Source organism: Pygoscelis adeliae, unplaced genomic scaffold, assembly GCF_000699105.1.
Source record: "Pygoscelis adeliae isolate BGI_AS28 unplaced genomic scaffold, ASM69910v1 Scaffold453, whole genome shotgun sequence".
NCBI classification, from domain to species: Eukaryota; Metazoa; Chordata; class Aves; order Sphenisciformes; family Spheniscidae; genus Pygoscelis; species Pygoscelis adeliae.
Window position 1 is genome coordinate 583,260 of NW_008824450.1, and position 20,414 is coordinate 603,673.

Here is a 20,414-nt window from a genome sequence, read left to right on the forward strand (position 1 = left end):
TACTATTTATCTCTTGATCTCAGAGAAGGCTTTTGTAGATGCTAACAGGATGGCAGGCTTAGTTTGAACCTGCTCCTATTACAATCATTGGCCAAAAATCCTGCTGGGTCACATCCTCTGAGTGGATCACATCCCTGTGGATCTCCTAATGCACTTTATAAAATGTATCCAGTAAATCCAATAACAACAGAAATATGATTAACCACAAAGTGCACAGATGGTTCCAAAAAAAGCGAGCTACAGCTTCACTTTGAATTTTTGCTTATAAAGATTTACTTTCCTTATAAAAGTAACCCATATAAGTCTTTATCAATATTTACCTAGCTCAGCTAGGAAAATAAAACACTAACTGCAAGCTGATCTGTGCAATATCATAATAGTACAAGCACATTGAAGTCCTCCTTAAATGCAAGTGAGCAGGATCCTGGCCAACTGGAAAGAGCAAGAGAATATTTAACACGCCTGAGTTTTATAGACGCGCCAAGTGGCTTAGCAGTTTTTACTGAACATTTCTGTTACAGCAGCTTGCCTGAAATAAGAAACAAAGAAATCAGATTAAAGATTGAGCTGCTTAAGACAGCAGCATTAGTACAGCAAATTTCCCGGCAAGATAACTGTTATTTCGTGCATCAGATGACTGGTCCATGCTGCAATGCTGAGCAGGGGTGGATTCCTAATCCATTTTGAAAAGTACTTAACGAAAACCTTTAGGAAGGTTTTATCAGCTATGAATACTGGAAAGAGGGTGAACTTCGTTTCCCATGGTTTTGTTCATATGCTATTTGGCATCTTTGTATATGAGCATGAGAAGCCATCAAGCAGTAAGCTATTAATGCATGAATCGTGACAAGGCTTTGCAGCAATTATCAATCTTTGTATAGCCTTTGACTATTTGTCCCCTTAAAGCACTCCAAAGAGCAGGCCTTACAGTGGGCTGGCTTCAGAGCTGGGGTGAATACTGGTGCATTAAGGCACAGTTTGATGAGTGAATTTTCAAGCGGCAGTGCGGGCACAAGCAGCTGCCGTACCACACACCCATTAGCGGGCACTTGTTCCTGTCTCTATGCTTCTCTTTGTGCTGTGCCAGTGTAGGCAATTTCATAGCTTCATGGCAACATGGACTATGAAACGATCTGGCTGCAAAAGACTTTTTCAAGTTCTGCAGCTGAACTACAGATTTAGTCTTTTTCATACTCGTTTAGGAGTTCTGACTGCAACGTGAGTGAATACCTTAGTAAGCTTTAGTTGAGGCTGATAATTAATGAGAGCAGTGAGCACAGAACAGCTTGGGCTTCAGCATGGGCTGTCCAAGCCAGCTAGAGATCACACTGAATTGCTAGGGCAGCTGACACCTGGACTATTGAATCTTCATTGCTAATCATTAGATCTGGCTTGGGTACATCCATTCAGCTTAAAATCACATCTCACAACTGCAATATGGCTATAGCTTTGCTATCAACATACACCTAAGTGCAGGTATGTCCCAGCTGACAGAAGAGAGAGGCTGGAATCTATCAGACACCTTTAAAGGCTGCTATTTCTTTTTACTTTTTTGTCTTCTTACCTTTCCCTGTGCACTTTGTGTTGTTGTAGACTGTTTAAGTAGTTAAGTGGGCAACACAATCTTAAAAGGCATCATTACTGAAGGATGCTGCAAGGAATAAGCATATTAAGAACGCTTTAACCTTTGTATCTTCTGAATATAAGCTGGAATTTAAGACTTCACTGCAATCTGGAAAGGCCTGTCCTATGAATAGCACACAGCTTAGTACAATTCTGTGGGACAAGATCCATGTAGAGTCCTTTGATCTGATCCTTCTTAAAGACAAAAAGGAAGACAGAGCCCATGCCACCAAATGTCACAGAGTGCAATATTCACCATTGCAATTTTAATCTTGGCTGTTTAAGAGGACTATGGATTTAGGCATGTCGTTATTTCTGTTTGCATTAGAATAGTCATAGCCATCTCTGCATATAATATGTAGCAAGATCAGTCCTTCCATTGGTTTGCCTTCTAGGAAATGCAAAGGGTATCTGGTTTTTTGGGGAACATGGTTAGGTAGATGCTGTCCTATTCTGGGTGACTGTCATTGTAATCAAGAGTAGAATTCAAACACTATCTCAGAGAGAGCTTACAGAGATAGCAGTCTGAGCATCTAGCCTGTCATTCTGGGAGCATGTAGAAAAATAAACACAAATGATGGACACTGAAATGTCTGATATGACATTTGGGACCCAGATTAAATATGGGCTTTCTTCCTGTAGGATTTGAACTGACTTTCAATAAAGAACTGCTCCCTTTGTTTTTAATGAGGTATTGCTGCAGTGAATTAACTGAGAGTAGGGGCAGAATGAGGAAGAAATGGAACAGACACATCTGAAATGGTCTTAAACACGAGGCTGGTTTGGGAGTTCTTCCCCTTCTCTCCACCACTGCCTCGGTTTGACTTCCCTTAAACCTTCGTGGTATCTCTCCCTCTCATGGGTGTAGACAAAACTAGTGCAAAATTCCTTTGCCTGGTATCTTTAACACTGCTAACAGGAATCATCTGGAGACTGGAAGGTGAATATTACAGATTATTTAGACTTGACCTTGCTATTCAGGGTCCCAGCAGGGAGGCCAGCCATGATAAGGTGGGGTTTTTTTGTTTGTATGTTTGGTGGGGTTTTTTTTAGCAGCTTGATTCTCTGTCCACTAGATACGGGATTGCCAAACAGTAACGTGCTTAGCAGTGGTTGGTACACAGCCATCTACAGGCAGTAACTTTCAGCAGCTCTTGACCTGCACTATATCTGACCTTATGGCTAGAAAGAAAGGTCTAGGTCTCCATTACTAGTCTCTCACATCTCATCTTTCATTTTGCTGCCTTTTCATCCTCACCAGAAGGGTGAAATCCTAACACTGTGAGCCTCCCCCTGAGTGGAGAGAGGTTTTTAGGTAGGTCTTAGGTCTCAGCATCTTCTCACACCTTTGTTTCATCACTGACTTAAAAAATAGTTATACTTGACTTACACTAGTGTGTGTGTGAGAAGGATCTGTCCTATTTTTTATTTTTATTGTGTAACTCTCTCTGAACTGATTTTTTTAAAGGTTGCCAATGAGCTGTTGCACACAGGCTTCCAGTCTAACATTAAAAGGAAACGAAGCAATTAGGCAGCTTTCTGACCAGTGCTGTCCTGCAAAATAACTGCATTTGTTTATTTTGTTGTTTTGTTGGGGCTTTTTAACTGCAGCGAAATGCGGGTATATCTCACTGTCTGCTTAGCAACAAACGTTCTCTACCCTGCAAAACTTGTCTTAACCCAAAAGATTTTTGGAATCTCAGGCCTTATGTATTATAAATTACCTGTCAGTAAGTATTATAAATTACTTGTTGGTTCAACTAAGATTATTTACTCATGCACACTGGTGGGGAAGGCAACACAATCCCTAGTAACAATTCAGTAACTCAGAAAGTAGATGCCACATTGTTTACACTTTGGCAATATCCTAAAATGCTCTTATGCATATTCTGTAGGTGATTCCTTGGATGCAATAGTGCCTTTTAGTGGCTAGTTAAATGCATCACAGATTTGTTATGGGAATCCCCAGAGAACTGAAGCTTTCCTGTCAAAGCTCTGGTAGATCGTCTAAATTCAGGTCTCACTTACCCAGTAAATCTACCACACTTCTGTAAAGCACCTTCTCTTTTTTGCTTCGTAGCAACTGTGGCTATCTAAGCGGCATAATTTATTACAACAAATCTGCTTTAAGAAAAATACAGTTCACTCATTCTTCTAATTACTACTGTTCAAATTTAGCCTCAATTAATGACCTCTCAATCTGCTGAGATTAGTTCTGCCTGTGTAGAAGTGTGACTAGCTATGAAGGCACATGCAAGAAGCCTTACATTTCTTCTTCTACTTAACATATCACACAGTTAGATATCTCTTGTTGCTTTTCTATGAAGGAGTAAACAAAATACCCTGGTTAGCTGCAAACATCCAGTCTCTCCTTTCCCAGGAAGGCTCAGTTTCTGAATGCTATGGACAAGCGTGTTACCAAAAATCAGGGAGATGACAGCACTGCAATAATGTTATTATTCTACCATTGTATAACACTTTTTGATCTCTGGATCTCAGCATAACATTACAGACATCTGTGAGCCACCCCCTGTAAAAACACAGCAAGGCAGACCCACAAAATGAGTAGAGATGTATTGTTATAACTATTTTACATGGGTGAACCCAGATGCAGAGACCAGATGCCCAAGACCAGTAAAGAGAGTAATTGAACTGGAAATAAACCCCAGAGGTTCAAATTTCCAACCTGTTCTCTAGTTACAAGACATCTCCCTGTGATCCTCCTCCTCATACTGGAAAGCCTGGAAAAGCCTATTGAATGGGTATCACAGCTTTTTATGTTAGGATTCAGCAGTTGTTTCAGCCACGTTTGAAAGGAATGAGTCAGGAATTTGTGTATGTGGGAAGTGGTTTCCTCTCACATTACTGTATGTATGTATGAAATACATTTCCTCTACTATGAAGTTGCTGAAAGAGAAAATAAAGTAGTGCAGCTGACTGGCACTTTAGTGGCTGTACTTCGACCCTGATAATGAAAAGCCAGCGGCCTCGGGAGGCCAGTTTGGATAATGCATTTCGTAGAAAAACTGGTGAAGTCACTTGCTTTCTTAAAAGAATGACTAGGAAAGGACAAAGTGGAGAAAAAAATACCAATACTAAAACCTAATAAATTAGAGACCAGGTTCATTAGCGAAACCTGGCCTGACTGAAACTGCAGGAGAAAATCTGGCTTTAAGACATGAGCTGTAATGCAATAGTGAAGATGCCTCCCTCTGTGCTTCAGACAGTTTTTGTAGCAACTAGTGTTCAGGAATCAGAGATAACAGTAATGGCTTGTGCCTGCAATCATTACAGCTATGGCACGCACAGTATGCAAGGCATTTAATGTCAAACTTACCAGCATCACGCAGCGAGACAGCGGCAAGACTAAGTAGAATGCAGGTCACCTGTCTTCCAACCCCGGTCGTAGCCAGAGGACCAGTGACATTGCAGAGCCCGCAGGTTTTATTTGCCATAACATTGAACCACAGAATTTGGGTTGGGGCTAGAACCTGCTCAAAGATGAGTGTCCTCAAATCCTGGGAGCTGGTATGGTCTTCCTTCTGTCCTTCAAAGCTGATTTGTTGCTGGAGCGATAGGCTTCTGAGAAGTCTGGAGCCTGGAGAACACCCCGAGTGGCTGTTCCCGTCTTCTGGGGAACTGAAGGGGAAAAGAAGGAGTTTAAGGGCTGTTCAGAGAAGTGCGCTGAGGCAGAAACGGGGTTAGGGGAAGAGAAACAGAACAGACTTGCACAAAGCTTTCAAGAGGACTCTGAGCTTCTGAGGGGAGCGCTACAGCCAGCAAAAAATTGGACAAGGAAGGAGACATAGGTGAGGACTATAAGATTTCCCCAGTTGTTCCTTAGCTCAACAAAAAATTTAAGGTTCTTTTTGACTTGAACCCTGGAATAGTTCCATATATTTAAAGACCAGCACTTTTTTTGAAGTACTTTGATGAGCTATGCAGAAGACAGATTTGCCAGGTATGTGTTAAAAAAAGGATCTTACTGCTGTCAGTAAAGAACTTCTAAAAATAATGTTATACATATGTATATAAAACACATAGGAGTATACATCCTGGAACACTTAAATGCATTTTCGTTTGAAGGTGATTTCTTATGGCGAGGCAGACCAGCCTGTCAGGAGCCACAGCTCTGCACCGTGCTGGTTCTCTCTGCTCTGGCAGCACAAACACGTAGCCCCGGCACGGCCTTCACTGTGGCTGCCATCATAGGTTATTAGTAAATCATTCCGTCAGACACCCAGGCAGGGCAGTAAACACAGAGGACCTATTTGCCAAGAAAGGAAGGGAAGTGTACTTCCACATACATTCTATGTATATTTTAGCCATTTTCCAATATTTCCTTTGCTTTCAACCTCTACATGTCAAATGATAGTAAATTGCAAATGTACTAGTTCCAGCTGAGCACAACTGGGGGTGAAATAGCTTTTCTTTGAAGCTGAAGCTAGAGTCCACTTGAAAAGCTGCAGGGAGAGCCACAGAAATTTGCAACAGAGTAACTGAAATTCTGACCTGGTGATTCAAAGCATTGTGATTCATGAAACAAATTTTCAGAAGAGCTACATAATCCATTAGGAGAGCAGCCTGTGAGAGAGACCATCACTGTAGCTAAGATAGCAATCACTAGGTAAACAGCTTATTAAAAGAATGTCATTGTCTTCCAGATCAGCAGAAAACCAATATAGATCTTCATGAATATATTTTAACATTAAAAAAAAAATATTATTCTAGCATTTGTTTTCATTGCTTTTCAGATGATCAAGGATCTCATGACACATTTCAAGTAGAGGAAAAAATATAAGATGAAGATCCAGGGCCAAATCCTTCTACATCTGAACCCTCCCTAGGAAGAGATCGGCAGGATCGTTCCACCCCACTTTGGCTCCGCTGCATGTTGTAACATTCTGGGAGCACCTCTCATCTCTGTTGCCAGGCTCTCCATTTTGATGCTCCCTCAGCCTCTTACCCAGAGCATATTTGGGAGTGCTGGTAGAGGAGTTGACAGCTCTGTGTGCACCAAGGCAATTTTCTGTTGGCAAATCAAGGCTTCCCAAGTGGCACAATACTGCTGGGACACAATACAGAAACTACCCCATAAATTTCAATATTGCACACATGCAAAATGTATGTGTGTGTCCCTTGCCTGGCACGGGCAGGGACTGAGCCACAGGTAATCACAGTAGTTGTATGTGAGGGTGGGTAGTCAGATGCCTGATGGTTTACATATGTGGACAGTTCCTATGACCACATGTATGAAAACAGATGAGAGATCTACAGGGATCCTTATGAAATCAGTTACACATGGACGATTTCAAAATAAAACATTAGATGGAGATAAAAATGGAGAGCTTCAATTAGCTTTTTATAGCATTTAATTTTTTTGCTTTACTCCCTGTGTGCCACATGACCAGCTACCTCTCCAACATTTTTGTTCATATTTGGCAACTAGTGATGTACTTCATTGTTGCAAGTGAAACTGAAGTGTATGCCTTTGCTTAATAATTCCCCCATTCATTTAAATAGTCGGTAGCTTGCCAGCGCTGCTTTGTTTGCATTTTAGAATTATGGATGATGTCAAGACAGCCTTGATTAAACGCTCAGCTAACCACTGCTCGGACAGAAAGGGGCTGAAGTAAACGATTATTTCAGTGAAACTCACAAGTTTGGAGAATGCATATTCTGTAATTTTTTTTTTTTTTTTGCATCAGGATTTGTAATAGAAGAAATTAAGACTCTTAAGGACTTTCCCAGCAATGTGAGACTACCCATGGACATATCAGACATGCAGCATTTGTATACTCTCAGAAGGATTTTGGCTGAGATCTATACCTCTCAATAAGCGTGCTTTCTGCTTCTTCCTTCCTTCCTCAGTCAAGTTTTCATTTCCAAGTATTGGTTTAGAAATTGTAGTTGCCCCAAAGGCAAACCATGAACTACATGGGGCCCACACAAAATGTAGAACTTAGTGTCCCCATTCTAGAGATTTAATCCAGAAGATGACAATTCCCTGCTTGATATATAGTGCTAGACATTTGGACTTGGGCAGAAACTGAGAGACACAGACACGCAAGAGTCCCCGCTAACAGTCAGACCCTGTGGGCAGCAGGAAACACAATGCTCGGTGCACGCGAGGGCAGGTCACTTGCTAGGGGCGCACGAACTAAAACCTGTTAACTGCCCACTACAGCTCAAGCTAACTGATTGCAAGGTCAGTACATAAAACATATGCAATTACTGTCCTTGGTTATCAAGACAGACCTTCTCAGAGTACATACTTTCCTTTCATCCAGCTCATTAAATACCAGTCTAAAAAGCAAAACATACGAAGTGGGAAAGAAACAGCCAGCTCACTACTGGAATAAAAGTTTAATAGAGGAGTCTCAGCTGTGTTCCACATACGTGTTTGAATATGACTAATGGAAGCCTGCAAAAGTCTCCTTTCTTTCCTTGAAATATTCCAGGTAGACTGTCTTTCAGAGAGTGAAATCCAGTAGATTAACTCAGGCTTTAAACCACAGGAGGATTTGAATTGTCGGAGCATAGAGCAGAGACCAAAGACAAAAAAAAACCCCTTTAAAACATTCTTCCGTAAAACAAAAAAGGTGAAAGAAGCAAAATCAGTAGATACAGTTGCAGAACTTGGAGTTTCACAAGGAAACACTTAACTGATGCTCAAGAGCATTTCTTCCACCTGCCTTGGGAGCTCTGTAGAGAAATTAGAACAAGATTACCTTTACTTTCCAGTACAACGAAAGTTAAAAAAAAAGAGTTTCCAGTATTGGATGGTTAACTGGAAGAACATTCTACTGATTTTCTTTAAAAACATATTAAAGCAGAGTTTGCCTCCTTGATCTTATACCTACAACTGCGTTTAGCGACCAGAGTGGTTAAGAATCTAGGAACTGGTCGCTGATTTGTACCACTGAAGTTCACGGTTGTCACAATGCTGTTCTAGACAGATGATGACCTACATATGAACAAGGGAAAGAAAAAAGAATGACTGGATGATACAGAAATGATACAAACGCAAGAGTATGTGTTTAGGCTGTGACACTCATTCTACTTAGGAAACATAAAGGGAGACAAGAGATTAGCTTAAGGCTCACAGATTTACTCCTTTTCTATACATTTTCCTTAGTTTCCCCCCACCAACTCCCTTATTGTCTGAGCAGTCCTCAGTGTCCTGCTGTAGTTATCAGGTAAACTTTAGTGACCTTCCTGCTAATTGTTTTTATATGACAGCTTAATATTCCCACTGGATATTTTAGAGACTAGTTCATGAATCAGAAAAGTCAGAACTGGGAAAGGGCTTTTGGGTCATTCTCTCCACCTCTCTCTGCCATAAACATTGCAGGCACCCCCCTCCCCCCCAAAAAAAAACCCCAAACCAAAACAACTGGCATTTTTGCAGCCTAAAACGCGATTGAAAAAGAAAATGGAGATGCTCTGAAGTGCAAATCCTGCAAGTAACTATGGGTGAACTACCTAATGGATTCCCTCATTTCTCTGCCATTTATTTCCTTCCAGTTTTGTTGCTGCTTTTGTAGCCATCAAAAGCAACTTCTTGCTGACAATGATCATTCTTGTACTATATCATAGTCTACTCTTAGTGTTTGCCTCTGACATTCACTCTGCATTGCAGCATACTATCATTTGCAATTTTGGCCCAAGAGCACAACTGAGATTTCCAGTTCTCTTGCCCGTACTGCCCAGGCAGTGACAGACAGATACACTATAATGTAGGCACTAGAGAACTGATGAATAGTTATTGGTAGTTCAAATGGGATAGCAGTACTGGTAACAATTTTCTCTCTAACCTACTGTCTTCAAGCCTTATAAAGGCTAACACTGCCTTAAGAAACACTGTTTGAATTATTCCTCTTCCCTGTGATTATAGCCAGTTCTGTTGGTATAGAATTTACCTTATGCTACTTCATTAAAGCTACTTCTATAAAAACAGCTACTGTTATATAAACATTTATTGTTTAGCACATCTATCCTTTCCCTGTAGCTGCAGAGCTGATATGCAGATAATACTGGCCTCATTTATAACTTTTTAGTTTACATCCCCTTCTCCATCTCTCAAAGGAAGAGGGTTTTCTAGCTGAGCTTTAAGGTTCTGGTCACACCAGACCTTGTAACAGGTAGGATCTATGTGAAAGTTTAGGATTCTTCTTGTCTTTGGTACAGACTGCCTACTAACCCTGCTGGAAGACTCGCTTGTGACTTGTTGCCAAAAGACTAGTTTTCTACAAGCACAGGCTCAGCTCTGTTGGCAAAGACAGGATTTCTTGACTGTCCTGTCTGTGGGTTAGATAACGTTTGCAATAGCTCTTGTAGTTGGCTAATGAACCTTGGCTAATGGATTTTTGTTTAAAACAAACAAAGGCTCTTCTCTGTTTTCCCTCTCCTCCTGCATCAGTCAAGTACAGTCTGGCCCTTTGGTACAGCTGGACTGGTTTTCATCAGCTGACTTAATATATTTCTTAGCCTCCTCGGTAGCTTAGTAGAACCAGGTGGTATGAACAGCAAAGGAGGGATTTCCCTGGCTAGAGCTTTCCTTCATATGTCATGCTCTGCTGTGAAGTGAGCCCTGGGCTGCCACTGTGCCTGTGAGGCAAAGGGTCTCAGAAGCCCAGGCTGCACCCAACACTGGAGCTTGCACAGCCAGATGGAAGACAAAGAGCCACAAACAAAGGCTGGGCAACCTCAAATGTCAATCACAAAAGTCCAGAGTACCAGTACTAGCAAATTAAGCATCGTCTGAGAAGCGCAGCTCAAAGGCAATTCTGTCCTTAAGCATGTGTTGCCGGCTCCTCTCCACAGGACTCAGCTGTCATCCAGAGCCAAATGCAGCATTTGTCTCTCCAAATTCTTCAGTTTCTGCAGAATCCGAAAGCACTGAGAGTCACTGAACTTCTATTGGTCCACTAAATCCGGGGGAGGAGGGATAAGATCCCGTGGGTTCAGCCTAGCAACAAGGCAAACATCATAGCTGTCGTGCATGAGGACGTTGATGGCCACCACGTTCCACTGGTTCTCCCATGTATCCAGCTCAAGGATCTCTTTGATGATAACTTCATCACGAGCTGCAAAACAGAAGCAAGAACAGCAGGCGTCAGGAGTCAAGTCAAGGATCTCAGGATCAGAGAGGTTTGTGTGGTTATTATTATCACCCTTCTGTAAGGTGGCAATGAAAAGGTAATTTTTGTGGTACTAACAGGTACACTGTTCAAAGAGCATGCGAGTTGTCAACATATAGCAAATGAAATAGTGCAGATGGAGATCTGCACGGTGTATTCAGTCCTCACACTCTGGGCTCCAGGTGCAACGGCAGGGACAAAAGCATGAAGTGCTCCATCTTGGTACAAGTATGCAGGTGGCATTTCATTGTGCAATCAATTGTCAAATGCTCATCTTTTAGAGACAGAGTATTGCCTATTGTTAATGAGTATGCCTACATGCAATATGTTGTCTTTTCTTTGCCCCGACTAAAATGCAGCTCTCAGGCTCCTGGAAGCACTCCAATGCTATGGCTTTTCTTGGGTGCAAAGTCTGGACATCCTGTGATTTGGGAAGAAATAAAGTCAGAAAGACACCTCCAGGGCTTTAAATGTACTTTAGCTGTTCTGAAGTGCTGAGGAATTTGTCAGGTTAGAAGAATGCTGTTAAATCACAGCCAATGTTGAGACAAGAAGCTTTTTACCGAGACTAACAAAAAATAATGAAAGAATCACCATGCAGCAGAGAACCATAGTTGTCAACCAGCAGTGCTATATTAAACTTATAAGAACGCAAAACCTTTCTTTGCTAACAAAAGTCCTGAACTCACCAGCAGTTGTTACTCAAAGCCAAGTTCTCTCCTAAAAATAGAAAGTGTCTTTCATTTCTGCTCACTTCTTTTCATCTTAAAGTTGCTTTCTCGCAGCAAGTAACCTTAGTCTAAACTTTTCTTACTTTGAGCTGAGGACATGCACGTGCTTTGCTGTCAGCTTCCTTCTGATGAATTTCTGGATAGATGTATTAGAAGCCAGGTCTCAGAGATTTCCAAGCACAGACACTTCACAAGTACTGGGCTAAGAACCATCATAGCAAGAAACATTGGATACTCAACACTGTTTTATTGAGTCTTGAAAGACTGGTGACAGGCTAAACTTTACAGGGTCCAGGCTGAGGTTCCCATTCAGCTATCCCTTCTAGAAAGCTTTTTTTTAAAAAAAAAAAAAAAAAAAAGACAAACAACCCTATCTTTCACATCTATTGACTGCATCTCATTGTTTGGACACTGCCCTTCTGTGGAACCGACAGCAAAGAATTGAAGAAGGGGAAAAAGAGTGAAATACAGAAGGAACATCCAGAGGCATGTATTGTTTCTCATGTTGGAAACACAGACCACATATTCCTCCAGAGGGCAGCAACCCTGGGAGTTTAGTACCCCCAAGATAGTGCTGTCATGGTTTAGGTTCCATGCAAAATTGGTGTTGATGTTATGATGACATAGTGTCATGGGATTTAAAATATCCCTAGGGCTCCTCTGCAAGTAGCTTCAGGATGTGGGGAGGTCAGATGGAAACAAGACTTCTTCCCCTCCCAGGATCGGTTCCTTTGCTGAGCTGATTCAGGACAGTTGTGTTTACTGCGGGTCCTGCACATGCACAGGAGTTGTGGATGTCTCAGCTTTATGGAAATTTCTGCACATTTTTGTCATGTTTATCTAAGGAAACCACTCACCAACCATTCACCATCTCTGCCCCCTCTCTCACCTGATAAAGGAGCGCAGCACAGCGTTTCTACCCCACAGTCCACAGCCCATACTCATTTTCCTCTCAGTTGTGTCACAATTAATTGTGGCATAATTTTTATTGGCCCAAACCCAGACCTCTGGGACTCTCATAGATCTCTAGGAGCTTGCTCGAGTAAAATTTGGGTAAGATTTCAGGATTTAGCCTCATCTGAATAGTCCTTGTTCCATTCCTTTCTGCTGTTCACAGAAAGTGAAACAATAGTCATGATGGTTTGCTTATTGAACCTGGATATTAAAGGAGGATAATAATACATAGGAAAGCTGCACCCATCCAAGAGAGAAGACAGCAAACTGCTAAAAAACCCAGTTATATGTGAAGAGAGAAGGCACGACTGACAAACTGCAAACAAATAACACGTGCCAGTATCAGCAAAGAGCTCATTTCTATATGACCCTACAAGAGTGAACAGGTTTTTCCTAAGAGCCAAATACGGAGACACAAACAGACCTAAGCTCTGACAGGGGAGGCTCCAGTCCCTGTATTTATTATTAGATCATCATCTTTATGCAATAAATTTTTATGCCTGGATTTTCTTTGGCATGGATGATGACAAAAATGAGACAATTGGAGGAAAAAATCAAATACTGGAACTGAGACATTCTGTGGGTGATTGCAACACTTCAGAAAAAAAAATCATAATTAAAACATCAAAGGCAGATTCAGCAACCCTTCCTCACAAGCCTTGCTGTGTTTTTTCCTGACCCTGGTGACTCAGAGCCTTCAGTACCCCTTGTTTCCCTTTTCTGTGGGATGTTGTAACTGGTTTTGTTCCACTCTACAAATTCTGCTTTCCAGCACATGGAGAGTTAGCAATCATTTCTCTAGTCTTATCTTGTTTAATATGAAAGGAAGCAGCACCCTTTGGATGAGAAAGTTCACATGAGGAAAAGCACTGCTCAAAATACAGTCATACCTCAGTAAAAAATTACATCCCCCCCTTTCTTTTTAAAAGAGAAATGAGCTAAAACACCTCAATTCTTAAGCCTTTTTTTTTAAATTTATTTTTTCTTGGTTAGGACAATAGAGAAGAGAATAGCACCTTTGATTCCAGGCTGTAATGCTGAATTTGGGCTTTAATCCCAATAAACAGTTTTAAGCCTGAAGGTGCAAGTAATTCCAGATTCTGCCTCATTGGTTCACCTTATTTAATTCCAATTTTTTTTTTTAAAGGCAATACCTTAGCAGCCAATTTTGCTTACAGGAGAATAATGACATCTACAAAAAGAAATTGGCTGTACTACACAGATTACCTGCTTAAAAAGCCACCCCACAGAACTCCCTGCCATGCATAGCATTATTCTGCATCACTTAGCAGACAACCACCTTACCTAATGAAAGGATTGCACTCCTTTCCAAATGCTTTCATTTTTTCTACAAAATGAGGCAGTATTTTTCTGCACATTCTTGTTTAACTGTGAGAATTTTTAAGAAACTTTCTTTACGCTATGTTTTTCTGCATAGAAGTTAAACCACTTTATATTAGAATTATTCAGGTGGTACAAACCTAGCGCTAATGCAGATCCTTTTCAAGCAGTAAAACAGTGTTTATAGCAGTATGGTTTATTCCTATTCAGGAAAGGAAAAGGCTAAACCAGCATAGAGAACATTAATTCCAGCACAGATTTATCCCCACAAGGAATTGTGGTATGTTAAAAGAAAATCAGAGCTCTTTTGGTATAGTTATGCCTTTTTGAGGTACAAGTGCAGACTGAAGGCTAACACTGAGCCTACAAACCCATCTTTTCCCAGTGAAAGAATTTGAGTTATACCTGAAAATGTTTAATTTATAAATGCTAAAATCATATTTCATATGTGCAAATATAGTAGTCTGAAAGCAAAATGAGTCTAATCTTTAAATTATCTTTTATATTCTGGTCTGTAAACAAAACTTTCCCACAATTTTTCATACAAAATTTTTCTTTGAATGTGCAGAAAAAACAACAAAAATATTAATTTTCAGTAAGTGATTGCCTGCACTCCATATACACAATCATGTTTTCTATTTAAAAGGTTTATTTTCAAATACAATTCACTCCCCAAATATAGGCAGACTTCATTTTATGCTGTAAGTTTTCTCATGTCATTTGAATCAGGATTGACCATAAATCAGGATGAATCATTGTTGGAAAGACCCCCAGTATGACTTCAGGCAACATAAATATTTGATCTGCTTTTTCTTTTTTTTTTTTTTTTTTGAACTGCGTTCCATTTGTGATTTGGAGGTTGGAGGGAGGAACACCTTTCTGTGTGAATATAGTATTTATTACCACTTTTGGTCTTTTTTGACCTTGCTTTCTTCTTTCCTATTTGGAACGGAACATTCAGACACAATTATTCGGTTTTGGGTTGGGAGGGTTAAAGGGAGGCAGATGTAGAAGAATTAAGCAACATGCTTAACAGGTAGAAAATCTATAGGTCATCCAGGACTGTTAACCATGCAGCTATTATGTTTGTAAACCAATACAAATAAATTCACTCTACTATAGCCTGTTTAGTGTCCCAAGCATTGAACTAAAAAAATTCATGCTGAATTTTAGCTCACTGGAGTTAAATCTATGGCAAGTTTGCTGAAATATGGTCAATATTTCATTATTTCTTTGTAGAAGCCCATTGACATCGGCTGGTATATTTGCCTCCATCTTATGAATGAGGGAACAGAGTTCTGGAGATAGTGAGAGCATGTGCCAAGTCACAAGTCGTAACGCCTCTGCATCAGTGCAGGGCAGAGATATCCAAAGTAGTTTTGGACAAGCTCACCGGCCTACTAGCTGCGGCATAGCTACATTGACATACTGTTATACGGCCAGCAGTACCTAAGCAAGTTTATCCAGAGCAGGGCCAGGTACCTCAGCACAGAACCACACTGTGTAGTGGGGGGTAGTCTCAGTGTCACATCTGTCCTCGCCCAAGAGCTCTGTGCCCTGGGACATCCTCACACAGGCTACTTGCCTGAGCTCCTGCTGGTGCTGGTTCTCAGGTTGTCACAGCACCTCTTCCTTTCCAGTTCACGGTTTCCTCATGTGCTCTATCTTCTTTCGCCATAAATCAGTTTATAAAAAAAGACACCAAACCTGTAGCGGTTAAACTGCTAACTGTCTGCTCTGTGCCTTCCATGGAAAAAAGCACTTGAACACCACAAAGTGCTTGCCAGTTCCCCAACAGTCCCCAAAATGTTTACTCAGGTGTTTCTTTCACTGGCTTCCCCAGTTCTTCTCACCTAACAGCCACCCCAGAGCTGCCTTGAAGCAGTTCATCCTCCACTGCTGGTTTGTACCTGGCTTTGCGTGCCATTGTCTGTACCAGAGAATGATTTTAAACATATGGGACTAGCCTCTGCTACTTATCTTCCTTGCCACTAATAGCTGCTTTCATAATTACATGATGTGGAGTTAGGTAACTTGGGAATTCATGTTTGTGTTGCAATGGGATAAAAGTGCATTTAGATTATTACCACCAGATGTCCTGGCTCCTCATTTGCAGTAGGAAAAAGAATAAGTTCGTCAAGTCTGTGGCCTTCAATCCCATTTGCGTATGTGAGCTGCCCCCTAACTCTACCAGCTTTGCTAGCATAACACAGCGAACACCCCTTGTGGGGTCAAGTACATCCATCATCTATGCCTGTGGGCAGAAGCAGGCAGAGAATACACAGGAGAGGGAACTTGGCTCGGCTGTTTAACATGCTGGCCAGCCTTCGTGATGTTAAGTATCAAGGCAGTGTATCCCACCAGACACAGCGAAAGCTGGGAGGCAGGTTGGGGCTTGAATTTACAACTGTGGCAGCTTACTGTTTTCAGAGCACCTGCGTGGAGCAAGGTAAGATATTCACTCTCATAGACAGGACCTCTATCCTCTTGCTCGTAATTCTTCAGGACCATAGTTTCATGATCCACCCATTCACTCACAAATTAATATATATTAAAATTTTAAAATATATGTATAAAGGGGATGGTCTACAGGAAGGAACTTCTAATTCAGTTACTTCAACTGTTTTTCTTGGGCTTGATCCAGCTACTTCAGCTTTTAAAATCATTCCAGATTTTGCCTGTTTTTCATAGGCAAGGCCTCCTTTATACATAATCTTACAAGCACTGGTCCTGCTTGCGCTGCAGGTGAAAGCAGGTTCCCAGGTTACGGTGGCAGCAGGATCAGTGCTCTTGACGTCAATGCACCATTCATTGAGTAAAAGCTGCAAGACCAGAATAAGAATTACTGGTCTCAGACCATGCTAAGATACTGTTTCTAAATGCCTTACAATGGGTTAATACATTATTAATAGAGGATATAAAGCATGTTTAGACTGTATGCATGACAGGCAGTTATGAACACAATAGAAGATGTCATACATGGCTACAAGCCATGTTTCTAAACAACCTATTGACCTCTTCAGCAATTAATTAAAATGCATTAAAATATCTATTAATGATTCATTAACCCTTTATAAACTATAAATGAGCCTTAGTAAGAAGCATGGCTGAATTACTAATACTGTGCTGTCAGCTATTGGGTCAAATTCAGATCTGAAACGAGCAGGTGCTGCTCCCCAGCAATTCCCCTGGCCTGTATTGGCCTTATTTACGGTAGCATTTCTAGCTAATGAGCGGGGGGTAAATGGGCAGCCCTCCCTGGGAAGGCAGCAAGCTGAGGAGGTCTCTCCCACATGCCGGTTCCTGACAGCAGCCTGGCAGCTCACACCAGTGCTGGGGAGAATTAGGCAAAAGGTCGAGTAGCATTTTTTGGGGTGGACTCAGCATGCAGGCTGGAGGGATGTGGCAGTGCCTGCGGTGCAGCAGGCGGCTGCAAGCAGATTTCTACGCTGAGCAAAGTGCAGGGACCCTGAATCCCTTTCATTGGTGGGAATATTTATTCAAATGGTAACAACTGTGGGCAGGAGAACTTTAATTATTCATCACTGCCCAGTAAATTCTAACAGAGGGAAACAAACAGTGCTGCAGATAGGCAGCCCAGGGTTTGCCCCTCTGCTTTATTTAGCTGGGAACATGGGAAGGTGCTGGAGAAACAGGTTTTGTTCCAATTCTTCAACCCCCAAACTTCACAAGTGCAGTATTTACTGTGCCAGACTTCTTAATATGTCTAAATTTAATTTGATTCCAGTAACGTTCCATAACCACTATAATAAAAAACAAGCACTAGAATGATTCTCCATCTAAATCACATAATGGAGGAGACTAGGGGGAACAGCCTTTATGGGAGATTAGTCAAAATAAATAACTATTAAGATAGTCCACTGTCAGGAGAGGATGGCGTGGAGATACAAACTCATTAGCTCAGCTGGAATACAGTAATTACTACACGGTTCTGCACTGCCGCAAGCAGCGCTGCTTCTATTCCAAGGTATGGATTGCAGTTTATGTAAATGAGGAAGAGGAGGCCAGAAAATGAATCTAGGGTAAGTACGTATCTTTTTTTTTTTTGTAGAATTGGAATTACACAGCTAGTAGGACTCAGTGTCACCATCACCTATCTTGGCTAACAGTTGCAAACACAAAATTGAGATTCTTGCCTTCCAAGTTCATAGACATTTCTTCCCTTTCCCCTTCCTCTGACTGTAACACCCCATAAGTGAAAAATTAATTTCTACTCGGTATCAGTAAGTAAATAACAGAACTGGGTTGAGCAGCTCTGGTCCCACACATGATGCTAAACACATTACAGAATTTTTCAACGTATATAGTAGGGAAGCAGTTCATATATATTCTCTGCTGTAAACTACATTGGAGATGGCAAAACTGCCAGTTCAGAGAAAGACAGTTCCACATCAAGCGTGCTGTTAGCTGATGAAATCATAAGACCTTTTAAGTGATATGTGCTGCTAACAGCAGACCTGTTAAACATTTTGTTATTTGTATTGAGGTGGTTGTCCCTTTACCTTGCACATCAGCTGATGTTACATAGGTATACAGTAAAGATGGCATTCTAATTAAAATCATCAAGTTAAAAATCAACTCTGGATTTGAATTTATTAATTCAAACCGGTGAGACAAGCAGTTGGACCAACATCTATAATCTGAAACTAAAGCTACAAGCCCCAGCCCCCAGAAACATGCTACGAGATCCGTATTTGTGCAGCAACAATGCAAAGTCAACAAACATGTGCCTCCGCAAGCTGCCAGTGACAGCAGATGACACAGTCCCAGCAAACAGGCACACACCCTTGCCTTCATTATTTTCACCAGAAAAAGTATTCATAATACTCAGAAGCAGTCAAAAAGAAAGGGAACCCAATCTGGCAGGCTTTTTATAAGTGTGTAATGCTGCATACCTGAAGGGCTGCTTACCACCTCCTTCGGTGAGGCACACTAATGAGGCTGCTTCTGCCATGCACGGGCTAACGTTAATAGCTGTCAGCCTGCGCACATGCAGGTTTTAGTTCTATGTGAAGGCAAAGGAAATAAAACAAGTCAACAAGAACATTGTACAGTCGGACTGCAAAGGCTGGTTTAAAATCCATAGTTACAGCAGTCAATGCGGCAACATATTTTAACAATTAGTAGAAAGCTGGCTGCCTACTGTGCATTGATTCCTTCTGAGCATTCACACTACAGCTAATGTTTTCACTCTGTGCAGAACTATAAACTGATGGAGAAAACCAACCATTTTAAACATTTCTGAACATCTTGATGAATGCTATAATATTGCTGACAAATGACAGGCAACGTTCATGACACTAGGCTACATGAGCTGAGTGTCAGAGACAAGCAGATTAATGGTTCCTATTTGCCATAATAGTTTTAGTAGAAAATGAGCTAATTTGTATAAACTACTGGCTTACAGATGAAATTTTGCAAGTCTTGCTAGGGAGGAAACAAATTCAAATCAAGCAGAAGTGATTTTTTGGGGTACTTAGGATAAGAACATACAATATTTGTCAGCTAGTGATACGACACAGAGGTCTCAGTGGTTTGTACCATCTGACCATAGACACCAAGCTCCTGATGTGTTTGCCTTAGGTAAGCCAGGTTAGAATCCCTCATATCCTGATCAAAACACGGAGCATTAAGAGACAAGAGAGGTCCTGGGGGTTCTGAATTGCCTTCTGGTCTTTCAGAGCAGATTTAGAGCACCAAGGACCTGAATCTCCCTCTGGAAGTGTCTGTGCTTCTCCATATGCTGCAGGGACCTGACATCACTAAGGTCTTAGTGTAGGCACTCCAGATAAGTGTCTAAACTTCAGCTGAATTAATCCCCTTGCCCGGCCAGGCCTTTAGCAAGCTTCTAAATTGAGGAAGCCTCAGCAGGGGAAGTCTTACAAGCTGTGTTTACCAACACAGCTCAACATTGAACAGCATTCCTTGCAGTTCAGAGGAAGCTTTCTCTTGACGAAGCTTGGACACATTTTGGAGTTCACTCATCCTTTAGAGAGACTGTGCTCTGCATTGTTCAAACTCTACTCTCAGCTGGTCAAGCTGCCTTCTCTTTGGAGACTCTAAGTAGCTGTAATTTCTCTTCCTGTGCTCCTGGGGATGCTGTTAGGGCCGTGCCACTTGTCCTCCTTCAAGCAGATAAAGATTTGAGAGAGGCAATATATATGGGATGGGAATCCTGCCATCACAAAACTTCAAGTGTCATATGGGACTCAGAAGCTATGGTAGTTGAGCAGTACTTATCTTTTCTCCAAATTTAAGGCCCTTTGAGCAGTTGACAGCTGCTTTTCAGCTTTGTGTTTGTGTACAGCATCTCTGGTCTCTAATTATCCATTTAGGTCAATACTTATGCAGAAAGGCATACAGAGCATGGCACATACACGAGTAAAATTAAGATGCAACAACATCCTTAGTAGGCCAACTTGCTGGATCAAGAGCAAATGCAAAGACAAGTTGAGGCTGGGAAGTTGGGGACAGATCTATAGTATACAGGGAGCTGGTTGCAGCCCCTTATATATATTGGCTAAGACCTTCCATTGGAGCAGTGCTTTTGGCTTATTTTCTTTTTTTTGTGAAGCACTCATTCTTGAATGTTGACAGCAGC

The 20,414-nt window shown here is 41.4% G+C and overlaps 1 protein-coding gene across 2 annotated transcripts in view; it reads right to left on the bottom strand.

The window, feature by feature from the left end:
• Nucleotides 1-9,022: 9,022 nt before the first annotated feature.
• KBTBD12 (kelch repeat and BTB (POZ) domain containing 12) overlaps nt 9,023-20,414 on the bottom strand; it is a 39,969-nt gene continuing 28,577 nt past the window's right edge. For both annotated transcript variants that reach the window (XM_009321032.1, XM_009321031.1), the window contains one exon: nt 9,023-10,712. In XM_009321032.1, coding sequence (XP_009319307.1) covers nt 10,543-10,712 — 170 coding nt within the window. In that variant the 3' untranslated portion in view covers nt 9,023-10,542. The remainder of the gene's footprint in view (nt 10,713-20,414) is intronic.